The sequence below is a fragment of the Rhipicephalus microplus genome, chromosome X (assembly GCF_043290135.1).
Source record: "Rhipicephalus microplus isolate Deutch F79 chromosome X, USDA_Rmic, whole genome shotgun sequence".
NCBI lineage: Eukaryota > Metazoa > Arthropoda > Arachnida > Ixodida > Ixodidae > Rhipicephalus > Rhipicephalus microplus.
The window spans coordinates 202,981,264-202,994,810 of NC_134710.1; the positions used below are offsets into that span (position 1 = coordinate 202,981,264).

General features: G+C 40.2%; 1 protein-coding gene across 1 annotated transcript; it reads left to right on the plus strand.

The window, feature by feature from the left end:
- The first annotated feature begins 206 nt into the window (after positions 1-206).
- On the plus strand, positions 207-13,294 carry LOC119187652 (uncharacterized). Its single transcript, XM_037435737.2, has 5 exons — positions 207-438; positions 2,098-2,159; positions 9,717-9,806; positions 11,988-12,023; positions 13,076-13,294. Exons 1-5 carry the CDS (start codon positions 369-371, stop codon positions 13,145-13,147), a joined length of 330 nt encoding a protein of 109 aa, XP_037291634.1. The 5' UTR covers positions 207-368; the 3' UTR covers positions 13,148-13,294.
- The last annotated feature ends 253 nt before the right edge of the window (positions 13,295-13,547 follow it).

Genomic DNA, 13,547 nt, shown 5'->3' on the forward strand with positions numbered 1-13,547 from the left:
ATGTAGAGAGACACGCGGACACACGTGCACGTAACGTTAGACAGCACGCCACGACAGGCGCATCTGACGGTCCACCGGTTACTTTAGCACCTCTGCGTCAGCGCACATCCGTTGTATCAAGTGGCCGCCTCCCTTTGTCCCAAGTGCTCGATAGCGACAGGATGAAGGAGGACAATCGTGTAAGAAGACGACAGCCTCGGGTTGCAGTTGCCGATACCTTGGACGCATGCACAACCGGAGACGTGTCGTCACGCGGTTTCGATCTTGACTCACCGGATGACAGAGTTGCATAAAATGGCAGCACCGAGCAGCTCACGCCACTGACCGCCCGTCCTCCTGCCTGACGAGCTAGCTGCTGAGCCGTGGCTATGAAGGCGCTGATCTTCATCTTTGTGGGCCTGCTGGTCGCCACCACCATAGGCGGCGACGAACTCTGCGGTAAGTCACGGCACGTTGCCCCTTATTTGTATTGAGTCATTATTTCAAAAAAAAAAGCTTTATTCAAGTGTCCTACGAGATTGTGGGGCATGTGAGGCCTAGGTGAGGACCAGAAATTCCCGAGTCCTGGCGGCTTCTTCGGTCCACTGAATAACGCCAAGTTAACCTTGAAGGGCAGAGCTAGGCTACACAGTCTCGCAGCGCGTGCGGAGGCTTTGGCTTCAGCTAGAGGCTGCATTCCTTGATGTGTGTGCAATCTCTCGACATACTCAAACTATGCGTTCTAGAGTTGCTCTACAGCAACAGTTCTTGTATTTATCTGTCTTGGTGTCTATCAAAGTCTTGGTTGATGTCGCTTTGAATATATACCTCCCAGCTGCTTACTTGTAAAGTACATTGTTTTTATTCGCTAGACAAAAAAAGAGATACTTTTCGCCTAAAGAAGGCTGAGTAAGGAAAGTACAGATGAACATAGCTGATAAACGACAGGAGATCTCAAAATTAACCACAGTATATACCTTCATTGCATGCTTCATTTTAGTTTGCTGTTTGAGCGAAGTCGTCTTTAGTGGAGTCCAACGAATTTGCGTCCTAATATAAGTCGCCATGTCCATAATAGGTCTTGTGCCAGGCTCCTACTTCGCTCCAGCCACGTTGCTTTTCGCATTTTTGAATTGATATCCATTCATTATGAGGCGCTGCGCTCTAATCCCATCGGTGCGAGTAGTATTATGGCTGATTCCAATCAGGACGACGCTAAGAAGGATGAGTAATTTCCGTGGGAGTGCAGCGATGAACAAGCGCTTGCACACAGCATAGTAAATGACACTCTGCTTTGCACGTAGGCTTAAAATGAGGATTTATAAGCAAGATGTAGGAGTTTCGTTTACACTTTTAGCTGGGCTAGGAAATAGTCCTTCGGGATGACGCTTTGTTTCCTGCACAAATTATATAAGGAAAACTAGAGGATCTGTTGATTGGTAACCTCCATGATCTTTCCGTGTCACTGCTAAAAACTAAAACTTCAGTTTGAATGTGCATTGAGGTAGTCACTGCTTATATGAATTTTAGCATCGTAATTTTTTCAGCAGGTTATCAAAGACCGTTATTTTAAACGAAGCGCGGCCTCAAGAGCGCGTATATGGTGAGTCAAGTGAGGATGGAATGAAAGGGAAAGCTTAATAATAATAATATTAATAATATTAATAATAATAATAATAATAATAATAATAATAATAATAATAATAATAATAATAATAATAATAATAATAATAATAATAATAATGAAGAAGAAAAAGCTGCATTGCATTAAACGACACCAGCTTGCCTCATTATGTACATTTCATATTTCTCCTGAATGAGTCTTGTTTACTGCTTTTCACAATGATTGCAGTATAAAAATTCGTACAATAAAAGGCTCTGAGGAGCCCATTGTATCTCATCCAGTGCATTTTTATTTCTTATTTAGTCGTTTCAAAAAGTGCGCAAATGCGTTTCACGTACCTTGTGAACAAGGTAACGCTATTTGACCGCTTCTTAAAAAAAGTAGCAGCCGAATAAATCTGAAAATGCCACGAATGAGCCGGCGCATTTCGATTTTTTTTGAGCGCATTTTGTGAGGAAAGAAGTGCTGTGATAAATTTTTTATGCTTGTTGCAGACCTGGCCGACAACTTGAAAGTGCAGGCTGTGCAGTGCATCACGAGCCATGTTTCAGAACAGGTAAGCGGAATAGTGGTCATGTACGATATCTTAGAGCACCATATGCAAGAACACCTGAAATTACGATTATTTATTTCAAGGCAAAAGCATTATAGTTATAAATCCAATGAAATTTTTTGCTCATGAGCAAAATAATCAAATTTGGCATCTGATGGCAGGAAGACAAATTATATCAAAACTTATGGGGGCTGATCCCAAAGGTAGTGTAGTCCTGGGTGATGTACAGAACGCTGCAGAGTGGGGTAGGGGGTTGAGGGTAATGTAATAAGGTTATGTGAAGTACTTAGAAATAATAAATAAAATGATGTAAAAGGAGTGATAGTTAAGGCGAAATACATGGAATCAAAGGTGAATTAAATTGAACTACCCGGCAGTTTAAGGTAACAATATACTCAGGGCATGCAAGTGAGTGATATATATAACAGTGAAATGAATGTTAAAAAGAAATAAAGAGAATGAAATGCCAGAAATAATTCAGACTTAATTGGATGTTGCCAAAAATAAAAGGGCCGTAAAAGTTAATCAAACGTGACTTCGCGCCTCAGTGACCAAGTCACATCCTGAAGAAACTGTGCTGCTGGTTACAGCACGACAAGAGAAGAATAAGAAGTAACCACGCCATTGACAGGGAACGTCAATAGAGCCGGACGACTGTCTCGTGAAAGCATACTCGTTCCCATGTACTCTCGTGAGAATTAGGTAAATGGAATGTCAGCTTTTAATAACCATTTATGCAATCGCACATAGTTGTGGATCAATACGTATTTAACGCGTATTGAATGCCTGCAGACAATACAGCAACTAGCAATGCGACGAATGATTTTCAGCCCATTTGAGTAGCACTCTCTCGTTACGCGAGTTAAAGTGAAAGAGATGAGGAGGAAGGTTGACAGGTTAGCATCTGGTTTGCTATAAAGCACTGGTGTGGGGAAATAGGAGCAAGAATGTGGGTGTAGAGAGAAACAGAGAGAAAAAAGGGAGAAAGAAAAAAATTCTGTGTACATGCTGGATGAAAACACGCATAAACGAAGGGTGTCCTGCCTACAGTCGTTCAGAAAGACCGGTCAAATGTAAAAAGCGCATTAACACTCGCAAGGCCTTCTGCCAAGCTGCATCGTGACGATGGCGTAAAATTCGTTTCTTTGACAAAGGTTGGTCATCCAACCTGTTGCGCGAGATGCGAAAGCGTAGTCGCTGCACCGCATACTGTAAGCAGTCGCAGGAGATATATCCAAATGTTTCTTCATTGCAACCGTGGTCACAGGCTGCGGTGTCGGCCCTTGCCGATGCAGAAAGTATGGGAGTCGATAGACGCAAATATCAACCATCGTCTTAACAAAACGGCAACCCTCCATGATGCAATATAAGTGCATCAAAAGAAACAATTATATTGAATTTATTGATCCTGAAAACATCACTCATAACTATTCGTTTTTCTCAGTGCTATAAGTGGCGTCAGTCCATCATAAGGTCCAATCACGGCAAGTTCACAACACTATTGTCTAGCGTAGCCGTATGTAAATCACTACCTTTCAACATCAAATCTTGACGCGACGTCAATACATTCTATGTGCGCAGCAAGAAGTATTAGGTGCGGAGCACTTCAGGGGGCCAGGCTGTCGTATGATCATTGCTGAGCCTAATGCAGCCAAAGCCACATATAGCATAGCCAGCTGTTGCATATTGACCCCGTGCTCGCACTAAAAAATTGTTTCCATTTTGACGTCCTAGCACCTTGATACGAGCTATACGACATCAAGTGAGAACATTACTACTACAGAAACATGACAACTCAAACCACGCCTACCAATAAAAAAGGAAGCAAGCGATAAATTGAGGCAGAGGGAAAAAGAAAAAAATTGACAGAAAAACATACATCAATAGAAATAGAGAAAAACACAATAAACTGGGAAAATGAACAAGAAGGAAAGAGAGGGGAAAAAGAGAAAACTGAAAGGAAACAAAGAAGGCTGCCTCACTCCTGACTTTCTTCAGGCTTGGTACAATTTCAGCTAAAAAATTAGGCGGTTTTTCCGAATTTTCTAATTCACCCCAAATGTTCCTGAATCATTCTTCAGTGTCCCCTTTGTTTTAGTTTTTGTATTATTAGATGCGAAGCAGCTCTTTCACTATAGCCTGTGTAACACGGTTCCTCTGTCTTTACCGCGCTACCCTGGCCGCAGGTGTTTGGGCGGTGCCAATCAGGTCCCGCCTTCCCTCTCAGGGCACGCGCCTTGACGCCACTCTCTCCCTGGCCCGTCGCCGCTCGTCGTTTGTCCTCTCGCTCACTTCACCCTCTTCACCGATCACGATGTTCGAGCTCACATCGAGCGAACAATCTTTCTGCGATGAAATTTACAGGAAACCCCATTCACCCCCCATGTTTTCGCCTTTCATACTAACGTTCACTCGAGTAAACCCTACACTGACTTTTGCTTCAAATCGTTCTTCCTGCACCCGCGTCGACGCCCGTTTCAACTGGGCCAACGCCGTGCGCAGCACTGCTGCTTCGAATTCCATCAAGGTTCTTTTCTGAGAGCTGGTTGATAGTTGTTTTTATTATTGGTAACAAAAAGAGTGGCATTTTTTCTGCTAGGTGCTGTACTTTCTGCTTGTTGACAACCTTGATTTTTTCGTGTTTAACATTATTTAGCATTGCTATTGACCAATTTACGAACTTACTCTCATAATAAACTTAACGAATTATCAGTCTTTCTACTCACAGGTTCCTACTTTTGAGCTGATTTGTTCAATAACACCGTTTATTTAATCGTAGGTTGTATAATATCTGGGGTTCATCATGCCAAACTACTATATCAATGTGGGAAACACTTAAGAGGAGGGCTTCCGAAACTTTGACCATTCGGTATTTTTTAGGATGCCCCTTAATCTAAGTACACAACACTTTAGCGTTTTGCCTGCATCGAAATGCGACCACCGCAGCTGAGATTGAACCCACCACCTTCCAGTCAGCAGCAGAGTTCTGTAACCATTATACCACCACAACAAACTAATCGTATATCGAAGGCCTTCCTGACAGTTTTATTTTTGAAACTCGGACCTGCTGTGGTAATATGCCCAACATGTGACGCCATGTAGCTGTTGCTATAAGCTTTCGCGAGTTAGATCACAGCCATCGCGGTCGGTTTTCGATGGGAGAGATATGCTAGGGTCGCGGGTACTCTGCGATGCCAGCGCACGTTAAAAAACATTTGTTGGTCGAAATTTCTGGAGCCCTTAACTACGGCTTCTCTTATAATTCTCTTCTTAAGGATTGGCTTTGCGCTAAAGTAATACCGATTCATAAAGAAGGCAACAAGCTACACGTTGAAACATGTAGACCGATTCCACTGACCATTGTTGCTGTAAATAAAAGAACACGTAGTGAGTAAAGCTATCATGACGTACCTAAACAAATATAACGTGTTATAGCCTATTGAACATGGTTTTAGAAAAGGTTTATCAACAATTACTCAGTTATTAGAGATAACCCATGACTTTACGTCAATATTTACCTCAAATTTTCAAGTTTATACTATTTTTGTAGATTTTTTGAAGGTTTTTGATCGTGTCATGCACTATAAATTAATCAAAAAGATCAGGTCTGTTGTATTCGCAAACAGTATTGTGGAATGGATAGCAGCTTATGTTTCGAACTGAACTCAGTATCTTTCTATAAATAATTTAGACTCGCATTAACTCGAAGTTTACTCAGGAGTGCCACAATGATCTGTTCTCGGACCACTATTATTTCTTATTTACGTTAATGACATCACTGATTGCGCAGGAGGAGTAAAGTTACGGCTCTTCGCCGATGACTTAGTTATTTACACTTGCGTGCAGATAGTTCATGAGCAACTCAAATCGAACAATACAGTTAACAAGATAGCTCACTGGTGTGATAGATGGAGCATGGAAATTATTGTTGGGAAAACTAAATGCATGATTACAACACGTAAACAGACGATTCTTAGTTACAAATATAGACTAATGGGTAACGATGAAGTAGTGACAGATTCAGTTAAATATATGGGCATGACCTGAAGTGGAATATTCACATTGAAAACACGTGCACGAAGACTTTCAGAACATTAGGATTCTTGCGAAGAAAACAGTCTCCAGCTCCATCACAAGTGAAGTTAACCACATATAAAATATTAGTGAAGCCGCTTATTGAGTATCTTAATATTGTGTGGAACCCACACCAGAAAGAACTTACAGAAAAACAAGAAAGTATGCAAACTAAACCATTAGGATTTATATATTCTAAGTACTCTCGACACAAAGCGTAAGTGCTCTTAGAAATCAGGCAGAATTGCTTACTCTTGCGTGTCGGCGTGTTGTGGCCGCAATGAAGTTTCTTTTTATGTTCTATTACGACCACATAAACATAAACAAACAAGACTACGTGCAGACACCGCACCATCACTCCATCAAAACCTGTCACTATAAACACATCAGGCCTTATCAGGCCACATGCGACACGTTTAAATATTCTTTTTTTCCATGGGCTATTGAAACTTGGAATGCTTTACCAAGTGAAATGGTTGAATGCTGATCTGTGCATGAATTTATTGCGCAACTGGAATTCTTTCTTGATTGTACATAGGCGTGTACTCCATGAGGTAAATGTTTGCAGAAGATTGTCAAATGTGCGGTGCTTCTTGATGTGTGATCCCATTTCTGCATTTTTTGGGTTGTTCTTGATCTATCACTGAAGCATTATCCACTGAGGCATTCTGTGTTCTGCTTTTGTATTTGATTTTATTATGTCCATGCTCATCTCTATTTTTTCTAACCACTTCCTCTATGAGCCTGTACAAAGGCCTACAGTATTGTGAAACAAAAAACAATTAAATGAATAATCATCTCGTAGTTTTCAGACGTAATACATGAGATATTAGGAATATATTTTACATGATTGACTTCGCTTTAAAAAACGGTAGAAGTTTACACTAAGTAATATAGCCGTGAAAAGCTTAATTAATCATGAAACTAATTCTAGGGGCTTCTTGGGGCCTACTTGGATGATCCTATGCCTTTCCTTGGCGTATACAAAGTTGGGTCGAAGTACAGCCTGTCCAAAATTCCGCAAGAATGTCCAAACTCCAGCGTCAAAACTAACGTGCATATCATGCAGTGGCATCCCTGGCAGAAGCGTACCGGATGATTTTTTGCGACAAGAACTCTCTCACGCTCTGGCGTTATGATTTTCTAAACGTATTCTTGTGGTTCCTGGGTTGATATATATGCAGTGAATCTCTTGTCATGCATACCAGTATACCATGGGCTATGTTATGTAGGTGTGTGCAACATGTGACTGGTGGAAAAGGTGTCATGACGTATGTCACACTAAAGTCACGTTATTCACATCATGACCTGTGAATTGTGTTTGTCATGCACTCATGTTTTTTTATGGTAATTTTGGTAAACACCGGGTTAAAGAGATTACCATAAGAGTGCCGAGATGTTGGCGGATAGATAGATAGATTGATAGATAGATAAAAACAGACCAAGTACCATCAGTTTGCTAAAAATTGCTTCGCATTTAAAAAAAAAAAACTTGTTTTGAAATTGAGTGACCATCGCTGCAGTTGCGGTATTTTACATTAAGCTTTTGAATAACCCAACCTAGTGAGAAGAAGATAAAGAACTGTAATTAAGAAGAAATGGAAAATGAATTGACGTTGAAAAGGAAAACACTGCATCATTGCTTCTTTTCTTGCATATCGCTATTTGATAGTTCTACTGGAAAAAAAGGTGAAGGAGCCTCTTGTAAAAGTGTCTCCCTTGCTCGGGAACCACTTCTGGCGCCGCCCAGAAGCAAGAGGTACTGCTGGGAGGCTTTACTTAGCCAGACCTATACACCGTTTTAGAGAGAGAGATAAACTCTTCCAGTTCATTTCGTTGACAGAAGAAGCTTGAAAATGTTAATTGGTTGGCACTTTTTTTTTCGCCTTACACTTTCTGCTTTCCAGAGGCTCTGCTTTAACAAAGCTTAATATCGCTTTTGTAAAAAGGCCACTCACTGGGTTTGACAAATTTGAGCTGACAAGTGCAATGCGTATGGGGTGTTCACGATCACGTCTGCCAAACTTTGCAATGCTACGTGCCGCAAAAATGGGTCAAATTTTAGGATGAACGCACCTCCTCCTTCATTTTGCGGACGTGCGATCAAAGAACGAGTGCAAAACGTGCACGTATGCATTGCCCTATGTGCACGGCAGTGCAGTGACGTTCGTCCTCAACGTAGACGACTGTGCTCTGACGTTGCCAACAATGTCACGTGACATGGCGAAAATTATATACCACGACATGCGCAGTTTAGGTATTTTTGTTGCTTAAAAAAATTAATGAAACTTTAGACAAATAATGAGACCTAATGAGAGTGTGCGCGTCTTTTTTCTATTTTTGTTTCGTGAAGTGCAACAGGATGCGGTGCTAATGTGCCTGCGTTTAGCATGCATTCGTGTCTTACACGCCTGTCACGGAAAAGAAACTAATGCTCCTGCGCGTCGAGCACTCATTATGCACATCTAGTCTACCACGTCTAAGCCAGTGTTTCTGAGCCATCCCGCAGAATCATGCAGTAAACCAACAAATAACACTGGTCAGCAAAACAATGCCACTCACTCGCGTGCTCGGCGGGGGTTGGGCTTGTTCGGCTCGTCATGCTCACGTGAACTCTTGGTTGGATCCAGGAGAGGGTAGGGAAGAGATTTGGCTTGCAATGGCTACGCAAGGTGAGCGGCAAGAGTTTCGAGCTCACCTCCTCGCATCTTCTTTTCACGATGCTTAAAAAAATGAATACAAAACAGTTTTCTCAGCTCGTAATGAACCAATTGAAAAAAGTTTTCGTGGTCTAATGCTCCTGATCACACACCCAGGAATTTCCACGGACCAACTAAAATTTGTTATGGGGCCTGGCGAGTGTCTTCTTACTGCATCACCACCACAGGAATAATTCGCAACATTTGGCTCGTAGCCAGAGAAAAATGTCAAGTCAGCCTTTTCTGCCCCTCTTAGACTTATTGCAATATGTTTTCAATATTTCTCGTGAGTATATTAGTATTATGGCAGTCGTGACATTCTCTATATGTTACCCTTCGGGTTGAGACCACCTAAGCTACATTGCCTCTAATAAAATGCGAGAAAACTACATTTTTAACATCATAAGGGGCATCTAAACGTGACGTGCCTCTAAACACACACACACACACACACACACACACACGCACGCGCGCACGCACACACGCACGCACACACGTACACACACACACGCACGCACGCACGCACGCACGCACACACACACGCACGCACACGCACACGCGCACACACACACACACACACACACACAAATAGAACGTGCTAAGGTCGTTTCGCGCTGTTGTAGTACATGTCACGCTTGGAATCAGAGTGATTTATCTGCTCCTGAAACTGCTCACCATTGTATCGCGTAGTAAAGGCTTGTTGTTCAGGTACACCGCAAAACACGCTAATGCTAAAGTGGTTGCTCTTGTGAGTAATAACGCCACGATTTGCTTTCTTGGTCCACAGATGAAGAACAAGTGGGAGGCCCTGAAGCAGACGTTTGGCAGTCAGGATGACTTGGTGGCAACCAACAAGCTCTGCGAACTTCGCAAGGGGGTGAGTCATGTCCGAAATTATTAGTATAAAATTGCTCAACTTTGTTTGTTCGTTTTTTCAAAATTTATTTAACAATAGGTATAACTCGTCATCCAGCTGTACTGGAATTTCGTTCAGCTTCTTATTTAGTTTTACATGAGAGCGACTACGATGGTACCACAGTTACTGCGCTCGGCCGCTGACCCGTACATCTTGGGAACGTTCAATCTAGATTGCGGCGGTTGCATTCCGAAGGAGGCAAAACGCTTGAGTCCCGTGTACTTAGGTGCATGGGGCTCTAGGTGCACGTTAAGAATCACCAGATGGTCGAAATTTTTGATGCCCTTCACTACTTCATGCCTCCCTATCATATCATGGCTTTGGCACGTACTACGTCGGATATTATTATTTTTACACCTACACAATCTCGTATATTCCTTCATTTCTTTGGTTTAAAACATACGTAAGTGAACTATACATTGGCACGCTGGTGATAAAAAGAGCTTTTTATCTATAATAATAATAATAATAATAATAATAATAATAATAATAATAATAATAATAATAATAATAATAATAATAATAATAATAATAATAATAATAATAATAATAATAATAATAATAATAATAATAATAATAATAATAATAATAATAATAATAATAATAATATTAATAATAATAATAATTCACTTATGTGTCCTGGAACAACCATGACGTTTTTATGCAGGCGTACGCAAACGTAAAACAATGAAAATAAACAATAAAATACAATCTACAGAAGAAATAAAAATACAATATCATATAAAAAGAACGAAAACCCACAGACACAAAGACGAAATGGGAAGAGAGAGAAAACACAAGATGAGAATCATAGAATGGCAGTGTGAAATAAAGGAGAATACACAGAAGCATGAGGAAGGCTTTTTGAACATCGGAAAAAGGAAGAATCTCTACCAAAAAAAATTATCCTAAGACACTGCACAGAATATATAAAAACAATCTTTATGGATTGCGAAAAACATCAAGATCATGAAATTAAGATTACACAGACTGTGTATTCTCTGAACGGTTGAGTGTAGAAAGAAGTTGACAGTTACATAAAATGGGCAATTATCTCTGGGTAACTTACGCGCAACCTGAAAACTTAGACATCACAGCAACAAAGGGCAGGATATCGTACCGTGAACTAGTTTTCAAACAAATAAGAGGTCAGCACGATTACGTCGGTGGGGAAGAGATGCCAATGATAATAATCTGGCAATGTTATAACGAGGTCTAGAGTAGTTTCTAGCAAAAGAATGGTTGTAAATGCTTATGAATTATTTCTAAACTCACTAAATTGCGTCAAAGCCAGATTTAGTCATGCAACGTCTGACCACGGAAGCATATTCAAGTTGACGAACACATATTGCGGTGTACAATTTCTGGAAAGCTGTAGGAGAACTGCATTCTCGAGAGAATGAAGGCCTCGCGTGACAGTACGGTTATTGTGAGCAAAAAATTGACCGTGATACAAAAAAACACCATAATCACTGAATTTATAACTCTTACATAACGAAATAATAATAATAGTAATAGTAATAATAATAATAATAATAATAATAATAATAATAATAATAATAATAATAATAATAATAATAATAATAATAATAATAATAATAATAATAATAATAATAATAATAATAATAATAATAATAATAATAATAATAATAATAATAATAACAATAATAATAATAATAATAATAATAATAATAATAATAATAATAATAATAATAATAATAATAATAATAATATAACAAATATCTGGGGTTTTATGTGCCAAACCACTGGTGCAATCATGAGGGATGCCATATAGTGGAAGGCTTCATAAATTTGAATATTCGTGTGTCCTTCAAGGTGCACTGATATCGCACAGCACACGAGCTACTAGTAATGCGTCTTCGTCACTTTGCCCCTCGTGAATAGATACGTTATGATTAACTGTTGTTATAGCGTAGTGTGTCCCTACGTCACTCGTGAAATGCTTTGACAATCTCTCTGAGCACATACATGGCAGAATCTATTAAAACTAGAAACAAGAGAAACATTGAACAACAACAAAATAATTGTGTTCCCGTGTCGCCTTTCTTCCGAGTTAGCATCTGTGTCATTTTCGTACATTTTAGTTGCAAAGGAATGATCCACAATTAATTTTCTTTCCAGTCGACAGAATCGGGTACAAAGACTGCCGTTTTCACGGTAAGCAGAAATGTTTGATTCTTGTTTAATACAATTGTTAAGCATTCGAGAAAGCAAAAAAAAAATAAAGCTCTAGCTTACACTTAATGTATTGTACTTTTTTTTGATGGGTACTTTTTTTCTGATGATTTCATACCCTATTTGAAATCTCGGAACATTTCAGTGAGAAAATGACGAGAAACTGTCTGTGAGGACGATCAAACAAACCTAGATATACCTCAGCAAGCTACAACGTTATAAAACTGTTACTGGTAAAGCTATGCATACTTTAATTCTTGTTGACAAAGGCCGTAATTTTTATTGAGCAACATTTTCGCGCCTCACATGCTCTCGTATCATACGTCTGAGTCATTGAAGTAGTTATAGGGGAAGGGATCAGCCAATTTAGGCTGGCTGGGAGTACGAATATATATACATAACGTTGGGGCTGTATCACAATAAAAACTGCATGAACTTTAAACGAGTCTTGTGTAAGTGCTGAGTGCAGTTTTAAGAGGGCTTGAAAGAAGGAGAGGATTTTCAAGCATAAACATATCCCTACATCCCTGTTGCAATCATTTTCAGTTAACCAAAATGTGCAGCGGTGACATATAGTTTCACATATGAATGAATGTGAAGGTGAATCTAAAGAGGAACTTTTTCGAAGTGGAAGGAGGCGCGGTTAATCTAGCCGGATTCCAGCAACAACTAGCGAGCAGTCTAAATACGCAAAACTGGTTTCACATTAGCTCGAAAAAGTCTCCTATTTTGAAGGTATTATGGTGTAAATATTTACGAATAAAGACAAGAACAAAGCAACAGATGCATAGATGCATCGAAATGCATCTAGCAAAGAGACAATATTTAAGCGCAGCTTAATATCCACAATAAAATACTCATGCGAACAAGCACACATGCACAAGCACCAGTCATAGTTTCTTCAAAAGTTGTTGAGGTACAATTTTTTTAATTGTCAGAAACCTTTTTGACAAGGCACTTCACAACTCCAGTTGTGGTTTACTGTAATTATAAGCAATTGCCCAATACAAATGGCTTTTATGTTCTTCTGACAGAAAACCGAGGAGGACGAAATCAAGTCAGCTTTTGAGGCTTGCAAAGCGCAGGCTCAACCCAAGACCAACTAAGCTGGTCGGTGCGGGTCCACAGACCCTCTTCACTAAGGCCCAGCAACAGCTGAACATTTCCCTCGTTGCTCGGGACCGTTCATATTTGTGTGCTGGACTATTTTATCATTTTTACTTACAAGCAATAAACTTTTATTCATGGCAGTATTTCTGGTTCAGCGTTCACTCGTGTTATCCCTTAACGTGCCGAAAAGCAGAAATGCGATCTTTGAAGCCGTCACCTTCTCTAGAAGCTTGGGGCTGGTCGACGCGTGGTGTCGTACCCCTGCTGTCAACATAACATAAAATGCGTACACTGAATCAGTGGTTATGCGGCGATCGGCTATTGACGCCGCCAAGGTCACGTGCTCGATCCCGGCTTCAGCGGTCGCAGTTTTGTGGAGGCTAAATGGTAGAGGTT

Excerpts from the sequence above, each read along its gene's own strand:
- LOC119187652 (XM_037435737.2), top strand. The coding sequence starts at position 369 with ATGAAGGCGCTGATCTTCATCTTTGTGGGCCTGCTGGTCGCCACCACC. Across the intron at positions 439-2,097 it reads AGGCGGCGACGAACTCTGCG|ACCTGGCCGACAACTTGAAA; the intron begins GTAAGTCACGGC and ends TGCTTGTTGCAG. Across the intron at positions 2,160-9,716 it reads CGAGCCATGTTTCAGAACAG|ATGAAGAACAAGTGGGAGGC; the intron begins GTAAGCGGAATA and ends CTTGGTCCACAG.